The sequence below is a fragment of the Acyrthosiphon pisum genome, chromosome A1 (assembly GCF_005508785.2).
Source record: "Acyrthosiphon pisum isolate AL4f chromosome A1, pea_aphid_22Mar2018_4r6ur, whole genome shotgun sequence".
In the NCBI taxonomy this organism is placed as follows: Eukaryota; Metazoa; Arthropoda; class Insecta; order Hemiptera; family Aphididae; genus Acyrthosiphon; species Acyrthosiphon pisum.
Genome location: NC_042494.1, coordinates 113,869,483 through 113,880,443, shown reverse-complemented (window position 1 = coordinate 113,880,443; position 10,961 = coordinate 113,869,483). Strand labels below are relative to the sequence as shown.

The window sequence follows — 10,961 nt, the reverse complement described above, 5'->3', positions numbered from 1 at the left end:
AGCATTTTCACAGTTAATTGATTATTATCATAGATTTCAAAAAGTTTTATTAGCTCCAAACAAAGCACAGTTACCTAATATACATGTGATAATGATAGAGATTAAGAAATATAAAACTAATTATTAGCTTTCATACTCAGATATTGTTACAACCTAATTGTAAGACAATTTGTTGCGATTTTTAGGAAATATCATAAATAGTTATTATTACTTTTAATTATTTATACGTTTTATTTTTTCTCATGTAATAATAAAATTATATTTTTCTGTTATTTTGTTAATAAATGTATTATTTTATTTATTATTTTATTTAGTACCATTAATTTTACCTATTGTTTGGTTACACATTTGAAATAATTGTTTTGAACCTTTCACTGCTACACTATTAATTATCCACTGCAACCAGTAACATGTTTTTAAATTTTTTTGAGATTTATATGATCTGATTATTTGAGTTTAAATTATTGCGAGCCATGGTTTCCAGGGGTGCATAGCAAAATCTTGAACTTTAAAACATTGATCGTCAATATCTTGAACCGACATAAAAATAATAATTCCGACAAAATATTGAATATGCAAATCGTTGAATAGTAAAATCTTGAACAGCAAAATCTTGAATAAATAATTCCGACCAAATATTGAATATACAAACCATTGAATGGCAAAATCTTGAATATATAAATCATCAAAAGGCAATATCTTGAACGTTAAAATCTTGAATTTTTTAAGGGGCCTGCATGTCCGGTATAGAGTGAACGATTTCGATAATTTTTTTTTATGGACTCTTTACTCATACAGTGATGCCATGCTAGCGGCACTCGTCGCTTCGCTCCTCGGCGCCGTCGCTCCGCTCCGCAAATCGAAAATATCCCCCGACTTGCTGTGCAACACCACGTCAAGTTGGTCACAGGGTAACCACAGGTTAACCACTGTACGTACAACAACTCTTATCGGTCCTTATCATTTTTCGGACAAGTGCTTATCACTCGGATTAACTTTTATTCCAAAATTGGGAAAATTGTACATTGTGACAAAAATATTTTGGGTGAATTTGGATACTCCCGGAATTATTAATTCAAGATTTTGACGTTCAAGATATTGCCTTTCAAGATTTTTCCGTTCAATATATTGCTTTTCAAAATTTTACCATTCAGTGGTTTCCATTTTCAAGATTTTATTGGAATTATTAATTCAAGATATAGCCTTTCACGATTTTGCCATTCAACTGTTTGAATATTCAAGATTTATTTATTCAAGATTTCGCTGTTCTTGCAAATACTGTTGTCAAGATATCGACGTTCAATGTCTTGAAGTTCAAGATTTTGAAGGCCTCCCGTTTCCAGAACTTGTATGGTTATCAGAGAGTGAGATTATTATGAAATACAGGAATATAATAGTATGTCTGGAGCAGTGAATGGTTTAAATGTTTTGGACGTAATAGTACGTGTAAGTGTTAATGGATTAGTTTCTAAAGTGTTAAAATTTGTTGGTAAAATAAATTTTAATATGTTAGTTACTCATGTTCAGCTAATAATATTATGTATAATATAGAATATATTATTATCAATACCCAATACCCATCATTATTACAATATTTTACAATGTTGGTTGTACTAAAAATTCTATGACATTGTTTTCAAAAAATCTAATTAGGTATTTTATTTTTAATCACTAAATTAAAAAAAATGTCTCAGATAATGCTTTAAAAAAGTAACATATTTTGCTTAATGCGCATTTTTTTTAAAAAAAATACTTAGAATTGAATATTTTAAAAATTTTTTTTGTTTTGAAAAGACGTGTTTTTCAACGCTGCTTTTGAAACTGTTTGAATTTTATTTTGGAAGTTATAGCCATCCAAAGTTTGCGATTTTACGTTTATAACGCATGTACCTACGCAACACAAATGCTGCGCGGAGGGACTCGTGTTTGGCGTTTTTTTCGATTTTTTCGCTTGCAGATTATGTGCTTTTTAACAACTTTGTTAAATTCCGAGCTTTGCTCAAGGTGGTATTACATACGATTAGCAAATCGGGAGATATTTTCGATTTTTTTTTTCCGAGTGATATTCAATTCCAAGTATTTTTTTTTTTAAAATGCACGTTATACGAAAAAAATGTAGTGTTTGAAGTTTTTCATCAATAACTTCAAATGAGGTTTGTCCGGGTTTTTTTACATTCTTACAAAGCACCCTGAAACACAAATTACGGAAAAAAAAAAAAATAAAAATATTCAATTCTAAGAATTTTTTTTTAAAAAAATGCACGCTATACGAAAAAGTTTTTCATCAACAACTTTGAAACGAAGTTTGTCCTGGAATTTTTTTTTACATTCTTATAAAGCACCCTAAAATACACATTTTGGAAAAAAAAAATTAGAAAAATCGATATAGTTGCTAAACCAGAATTGTTCCATAATTTCTTCAGATGTTATACTTAGGTACTGACTGGTGACTACTGACGTCAATATGAATATTTAGAGGCTTAGAACAGCTAGTGGCTATAGAAATATAATAAAAATTCGGATCACTTAAAAACCTACTTCCAACACAATATAGTCTATTCTATGATCAATCGTTTCACGTGGCGGCATTTATAATGTGACATTAATTTTATATTGTATACCCGCTATAATGGACAAAAATACAACCGAAAATTACCTGTAGATTCTACAACATTATTAAATTATGATGCCCGACGACCATAGAGTAATAGAGTATTACTCCATGCCGACGACATATTTTGTGACTTTGGCAATGTCTAAAAATTTTAATTGTTTTGATTGACTACGGGCTTGTTTGATATGAAATATTCTTGTTTATTATCATACTACCTTTCTAACGATTAGTAAACATCACGGTATACCTACAACCGTGGTAAACATTGCTAAAGTTGCAAATGGCTGCCAGCGTCATTGATAAAAGGAAGTCGGGTAGGTATGGGCTCGTAATAATTGTTCCACAAAAGTCCCATTGAAATATTGAACAAATAATTTTTGGAACAAAAGTCCCTTAGAACCACGATTATAAAGAATTATAATCATTATTTTTATAATAATTATAATATTATATAATTATAATTATCATTATAATAATTTTAAATAGTTCTTTATAATCGTGCTTTACAGAAGCGTAGTAGTGCCAACTAAAAAAAAAAAATATTGTAATTTCGACTTTTAATGTCGACTTTTCGACTTTCAATTTCGACATTTCGACTTTTTATTTCGACATTTCGACTTTCAATTTCGACATTTCGACTTTCAATTTCGACATTTCGACCTTCAATTTCGACATTTCGAATTTTAATTTCGACATTTCTTGCAGTGGAGTAGAGCTTATTTTCAAGTGATCGAGATAATATTATATATTTATATCGATTATTCTAATTCTTATTATTATATAAGCAAATTCATTTTTGCATGACTTTTGAGCATAGTCTGTCAATCGGTCGCGTGTTCTGCCTCGACATTTTATTAAGTCTTTTAAATCTACTATTCTCTTACCTCTGTCCTCTGTAATCTGTAACAGGCAAGTGGCAAAAGCATAATGGACTTAAATAATTTGATAGAAAGTTATTTTCACATGAGTTTTAGTTACAATGAAATAATAACACATTTGTCAAGTAATGGGATAGATATAAGTCTTCGTACACTCAAACGAAAACTGAAGCAACTTGGTTTGTACAAACGCATCAATTATACGCCCATGAATATAGTGAGAGAGTATCTAGAAAATTGTATTCTGGGTTCAAATCAACTGCATGGTTATAAGTGGATGTATCGAAAATGCATCGGTGTTGGATTTGTTGTGAAACAAGAAACTGTTAGGACTCTTTTAAAAATTATTGATCCTGAAGGTGTAGAAATTAGAAGTCGGAAGAGATTAAGGAGACGAGAGTATTATAATCCAGGCCCAAATTATACATGGCATACAGATTGCAACGACAAACTTAAACCGTATGGAATTTCTATAAGTGGTTACATCGATGGATTCTCTAGATTTATACTTTGGCTGGAAGCGGCACCTTCTTGTAGTGATCCTAGAGCAATAGGAAGTTGTTATTTAAACACGGTAGAGGCATTAAGAGGATGTCCTATTACTTAAAGATTTGACAAAGGTACTGAAAATCGCCACATCGAGCAATTTCAACAGTTTTTACGTAGGAATAATACTTCTCGTCGCCCATCATTTTTATATGGGACCAGTCCTTCAAATCAGCGAATTGAATCCTGGTGGAGTATTCTGAGGAAACATTTCACTCAATTCTGAATGGACCTATTTTGTTAATTAAAAGATGATGGACTATTTAGTGGAACATTTCTTGATATAAACCTGATCAGATTTTGTTTTTTAAACATTATTAAGGTAATTAATTAGTGTTATTTTATTTATTTATATTTAATTATTGGCAGGTGTTATTTTCACGTTGGATGTGAAAGTATTTGTTTTCACGTCCTGCCCTCTGATTGGTTAAATTACGATAAGAAAAAAATATTGATAAATAAATAATAATTTAAAACACACAGATTTCTATATAGTACAGATTTCTATATAGTGTAGTATAGAAGTCTGTGTTAAAACAGCGTATATTTAAATTATTGATATTATATAATACTAGGTGCCCCACCTCCCTCCAGAAGAAATTATTTTTTTATAATTTAATTTAAAAACAAATGACTTTTTTTTGGCTATACAAATAATATAATATAATTACATATTGTAGTTATTTTTATTGCTAATTTCTGAAAATTATATATCCTACATTTTGAATTCAACCACTGAAGTGGAAAATATTATTCTTTTTATTATAGAATAGAGATAAAGTAGAAAAAAATGTAACAATAAATTATTTGTTCAATGAATAATATATATTTCAAATGGAGAAATGCGAGTGCAAACAAATGAATAAATAATTAATAATAATAATAAGTAAACAAACAAATCGGTTTCTTCCGCCCCCAAAATCAAGTTAGATTCTTATATATATATAGATAATTAGCACGGACTATCTTAGTCCGTGATAATTAGAAAGTATATTATTACGAATTATCAATATTCAATTAATATAACAAATAATGATATACAGCATAATAATTACATTATCTTTCTATATTTTTAATAGAGGTAATTTTTTTAACTTTTAAATTTAAAATATAAAATAAGCACAGCGGCACGGCCATATAGATCTAAAGGTACAACATAATATAAGTTGGCCGTGAAAATAAGTATGTATAAACTCTGTGAACATTGTAATAATTACCCGAAAATGGAATTTTACTTATATGCATCTACTACCTACTATATAATAGTACTATCTCAAATTCTAAAACCATCGCCATTGAATATTGTATTGATTATACGTTTTTTGCCTACTCTTTTGGGACAGTACGACAATAAAAATATTTCAATTTTCTTCAACAATATCTTTTATGGTAGGAAAGTGAATCTTGTTGGTGAAAAGCAAATTCCCAATTCACCTAGATAAATGTTCACTGAGTGTTTATATTAGCAATTTCTATGCACCATAACATTTTCAAAATATTGAGACCCTTTTTGAACTATAATAAGTATAAGAAAATGTCAACTTTTATAATTTTATTTAAAATTATTGTCGATACAAAATTGTTCACTCAATAATACAACATTATTTATATGACAATGTTGTTAGCTAAAATTAAAAAAAAATTTAAGCGAAATCCATAATAGATACTTAATTGTAAATGAGCGTCTGAAGATAAAAATTAGACAAAATTCAAAAAAATCACGAAATTTTTCAAATTATTTTCTATTTAAAAATGTATAAAATGTTCAAGTTTTATAAATTATAGCTAAGAATTTAAAATTTAAAACAAAGATTCTAATAAAAACATACCTAATGAAACAATCTAAAAAATATATAAACACACTTATTTTTTACAGGCATTTTAATTTTTAAGTTTAAACTTGGACAATATTACAATGTATTAAAACCAAGATTAACAGTTTTAGTTATTTTGTTGTAATTTAAAAATATTGTTCGTGGGTACCTCTATGTGTAACCAGGGCCGTTCAGAGGGGAGGCAACGGGACCATTTTGCCCCAGGCCACATTGTTAAAATATTTTTAGGGGGCCCCCATAAAGTCTTGATGTATAATAATTAATAACAAAGAACTATCACCGACCACCGTTATTGAGACAAAAATTATCTTCTTTGCGTCATCCATATAATATTAATACTTAAAATAAAATAAAAATATAATTTAATACTTATACAGTTATACAATACACTAGTCAGGTAAATTATCGAATATGGTTCAATTATTTGTAGTTCATACACCAATAATTCCGATATTGATAGTACCCAATCAAGAAAAAAACCTTGATTTAATAAAGTTTATTAAACAATCTAAATTGTTCAATCTTATATAAAAAAAAAAAATGTTTATAATTTAGTTTTCAATTAATGTAACAATCCTTATTTGTAACTAATGGCCTTTGTTGTCGATGTTATTTTTGAGATCAATAAAAAAAAAAAAAGTATTTTATGGAACAAAAGTCCTCAAAAGTGTGATAACAGCATTGGAACAAATATTTTTTGGAACAAATGTTTTGTGGAACAAAAGGTAGCGACCCGTCGGGTATCTAGTTATATTATATATATATCTGTGGTAACAACAAAAATTTTTGTATTTTGATAATCGCTTAAAACCGTGATTGTGTGATATGTTCTATGGTGATATTCTAATTTCTCAATTGTTGATATTCATATAAATTAATAAATCCATAGACCTTGTACACGAACAAGTCATATTAATTTATATATTTTACGAACGAATCACCATAGAATTTAAGACTTCTAATATTACTTTGTGAATTTAATTGATTTTTAAATTGTATTTTTTAATATTAATAATCAAAATATATAAATTATTAATTATTTTAATAGGTACATTTTAAATATTTTTATTTGAAAATCAAGTAATTTCAAGGATTATTCATCTGCTCATGGTATAATTCTATTTTGGTGTCTGATAAGTGCTAGGTAAGTAATAAGCCAAAGTTCAACAGTAATTATATTATCTAGGTATTGTACTTTTTAATTTTATTACCTACCTATTGTTTTTCAATTGGCATTAAATGCTTTCAGTTGGTTAGAATGACAAGACATGCTAGGAACTGTACAGCAGGGGCTGTTTACACATATCATGAGAAACAAAAAGATGCTTCTCAGTCTGGTTACGGAACTCAAAATGAGCGTGTCGGCAAAGATTCCATTAAGAGCTTTGATTGTTGTTCAATGACATTACAACCCTGCAGAACTCCGATTGTTTCGTAAGTTTTAATATAAGTGATAAGCATTTTACCAATTATCAGCTAAAAAATGAAATATTAATAATAATTTCGGTAACATGTATGCTATTTATTTTGTTATGTAGTCCTGAAGGTCATCTATTTGATAAAGAAGCTTTATTGCAATACATGATTACCAAAAAAAATGAGTACAGTCGAAAACTGAAGGAGTACGAAAAACAGAAACACAAAGAAGAGGAAGAACTAGCTGAACTAGGTAGAGCTGAACAGCAATCTAAAGTCAATGATTTTCTTAAAAGAGAAAGTATGGTGAAAAAACAAAATGATATTTACAAAATTAAATCTCAGAAACGATCAGAAAAAAATGCATCGTCTATTTCAAACATGGCTAATGGTCTGGATAAGCAGCTGCCAAGCTTTTGGGTACCATCGGAAACACCTGATGCTAATAAAGCGCCTATGCAAAAACCAGTAATAACATTATTATATTACAATTTAGGTTATCATTAAATAGTAATAATAATAAGTCGTATTATATATTATCACTATATAATATATATCAATATCACTATAAAATATTTATTTGTTATGTAAAATCACTATAATTCGTTGATTTTATATGAATTTTTACAATTAATATAGTTATTTATTTCAGTAAGTTCTGTTTAAAGCAATCTAGTTGAATGTTTTGGTTATATTATACAGTTAAATGGCTACTATCCACATCAAAAAAGTGTTAATTTCATGAACTGAGCACATTATTATTGAAACTGGGCTATAACCAATCACTAAAATTATTGGGTTCTATAAAAAAAATTAAATCTCTGCTCTTACTGTTAATTGATATCCGATGATTACATTATGCAGAATTTGTTATTAAAATATATATTATTGTTTTTTAATTTAAAAATATTTTTAATTTTCAAACAATGTTGTAATAGGATTTTATTTGCATGTATTCTGTTTTGAAGGATAAGACTATTTATTGTCCAATGAGTGGCAGACCATTGAAATTAAAAAACTTTGTGGAAGTTAAGTGGACACTAGTAAATGACCCAAGTGATAAAAAATCTTTGGCAATTCGTGAAAATCGTTATATGTGTGCAGTGACACATGACATATTAAGCAATGCTGTACCTGCTGCTGTTATTCGTACAACGTATAAATCAATCACTTAATAGACATTATGTCAGTATTCTTTATATATAAAGTCAACTTATGCTGTTGTTTTTCTAGTGGTCATGTGATTACGATGGAATGTTTTGAGAAGCTAATTAAAAAAGATTGGCTACATCCTTTGACTGGAGATAAATTAACAGAAAAAGATATCATACCTTTACAAAGGGTAAGGAGTATATATTTTAAATTTTGTTTGCTTGTATTTTACTGTTTTTTTTTTTTTATTATTATTATTATTATTAGGGTGGAACTGGATATGCAACAACAAATGTAAATTTGCAAGGAAAAAATGCAAGACCAGTTCTACAAGCATAAAGACTATGGGTATTAGATATTTACAATTTTAAATAATACTACTGGTGTACTATCTATTTTTAAACAATTTATGTAATCATTTGAACACAAAATAATATTACGTCTTAATTAAATATATAGTTTTTTTTTTAACATTTCATTATTTTAATGTAGGATTATGATAATATTTAATATTAGGTACATAAATATACTCTGTTCACAATAAGAAGTGCATGGGCGGCCACGGGCAAAACCGATTTTGTTACGTAAACCTATGCGCTTCTTATTTTGAACAGGGTATACATACTAAAATAGTTTATGGCATTCATTATTGTATGTAGCTTACATATATATATTAGGATCAAGGGATGTATTTGTAGAATACTAAATAGTAAAATATACTTATTTAGATTATTGATATTTTACAGCAAGTGTGTTTCATTACAAATATTAATTTTAGTTACAAAAATACTAACACACTATCTAATAACATAATATTTAAATGTGCAGTGGTTTTTAATAACTTAAAAGCATGGTAAATCTAAGGTAATAAATTGTATTATGATGATTGAGTGCATCCCTCAAAGGTTTGGTTTAAGCCTGTGTGCATGTGTCATGTCACTTGCTTACCCACATTATCATTGCCATTATTATTACAATACGCTAAGTCACGCACCTACCAAAAGATCTTACCGTTAAAAAGTTAGATCATAGGTACCTTGTTGTTTATATCATGTAAGATGTGTTGGGTAAGTTATTTAAGTTGTTACTTAAAGATAAATGTAATAAAGTTATTTAATTGTTACTTAAAAATAAATGAAATTAAGTTACTTTACTTGCTACCCAAATAAAATAACTTTTCTATTCAAAAAGTTACTTCCTTGTAAAAAAGAAAAATCTTTTCTTTAAATTTCTGAGAAATGGTCATTCTAAGAGCAACGTAACTAGAAATACGCTATAAAATAAACGTATAATTTGGAAAGGATTTATAAAAAAAAAAATTAGTTAGGTATCTAATACATAAATATTAAATACCTACATAACGGTATTAATAAAATTACGGTTATTGCCTTATATTTCGATTTATCATTTATCAGTACCTAAGTACTATAGTATTATTGTTCTATGATAGTACGATCACAGACTATATGAAAATATATAGTCTGTGGTACGATAGTTATTCTATTGACCAATGACCATCATGCCCTGATGCATGTACACGAGCACATTGGCCAGGACCCCCTTGGCCCTTCTACTACATAAGAAAAAAAAAATACTTGTTAAGCAATGCACTTGATGTATTACTCAGGGTCCCATACTTATGTCTTATATTAAATAATATTTTATAAAAATGTATGTATGATAATGTCTTATATAATATATTGATTATTGGTATTATAATAATATTTTGATATTTTAAGCAGCAGTTTAACCATATATTACCGAGAAATTATCCTTTGTAATGGGTGTACTGGTGTATTTTCATTGACCAGCCCTGTGAATTAAAATCGAATCCGCAATAGAGGGCGCTGGTATCTTGTTGTAGGAAAACCACGATTTAGGAAGTATACCTACTATCTTAAATCGTGGTAAAAACTCTAATCATTAATTATAAATAATGTCATGTACTTAATCTGTATAAATACTTAATACTATATAGTTGACAGTTTTATTTTATATAATCAATGCTATAAGCCTATAAATATATAAAATTATTATGAATATAACTTGTGTTATAACCCAGACAGCAATTTTTTTGTTTAATAATATTATTATAACATTATAATAACAAATAATATTAGTATAACATTGTTATAATACTATTATAATATTATCATTACAAAATGCTGTCTGGGAAGTTATAAGTTATAAATTTAAACTTATTAATCAAGGCCGTATCCAGACATTTTTTTTTTTGGGGGGGGGGATCCACAACATGTATATTGTAATTTTATTGAATTTAGGTTTTGATATTTTTTCAAAAATAAGACATTGAAGACATTTCGGGGGAGGGAGGGGGGTCTAACCCTAAAAAAAATTACTGCAGATACATGCAATATTTACAAAATGTTGATTTGATCACTTTCTGTACGCTATAAAATTTTCAAAATATTTTGACTAACGTTGAGTTATTTATAGATGTAAGCAATTTTCGATTATTATTAATTTTTTTTAAAATCATATCAATAAAACAATTTTTGA

At 27.9% G+C, this 10,961-nt stretch overlaps 2 protein-coding genes across 2 annotated transcripts in view; both read left to right on the top strand.

Annotated features, from left to right (window-relative positions):
• The window catches only part of LOC100169076 (vacuolar protein sorting-associated protein 52 homolog), a 4,183-nt gene extending 3,936 nt beyond the window's left edge, over nucleotides 1-247 (top strand). Inside the window, exon 2 of the mRNA XM_001948145.5 lies at nucleotides 34-247. Within this exon, the coding sequence (XP_001948180.1) occupies nucleotides 34-127 (94 nt within the window). The 3' untranslated portion in view covers nucleotides 128-247. The remainder of the gene's footprint in view (nucleotides 1-33) is intronic.
• A 6,463-nt stretch (nucleotides 248-6,710) lies between these two features.
• On the top strand, nucleotides 6,711-8,914 carry Nosip (nitric oxide synthase interacting protein). The gene is given in 6 exon segments (NM_001204955.1): nucleotides 6,711-7,017; nucleotides 7,123-7,307; nucleotides 7,412-7,757; nucleotides 8,258-8,445; nucleotides 8,523-8,631; nucleotides 8,709-8,914. Coding segments are annotated over 5 exon segments (891 nt in total). The 5' UTR covers nucleotides 6,711-7,017; nucleotides 7,123-7,131; the 3' UTR covers nucleotides 8,781-8,914.
• Nucleotides 8,915-10,961: the final 2,047 nt, after the last annotated feature.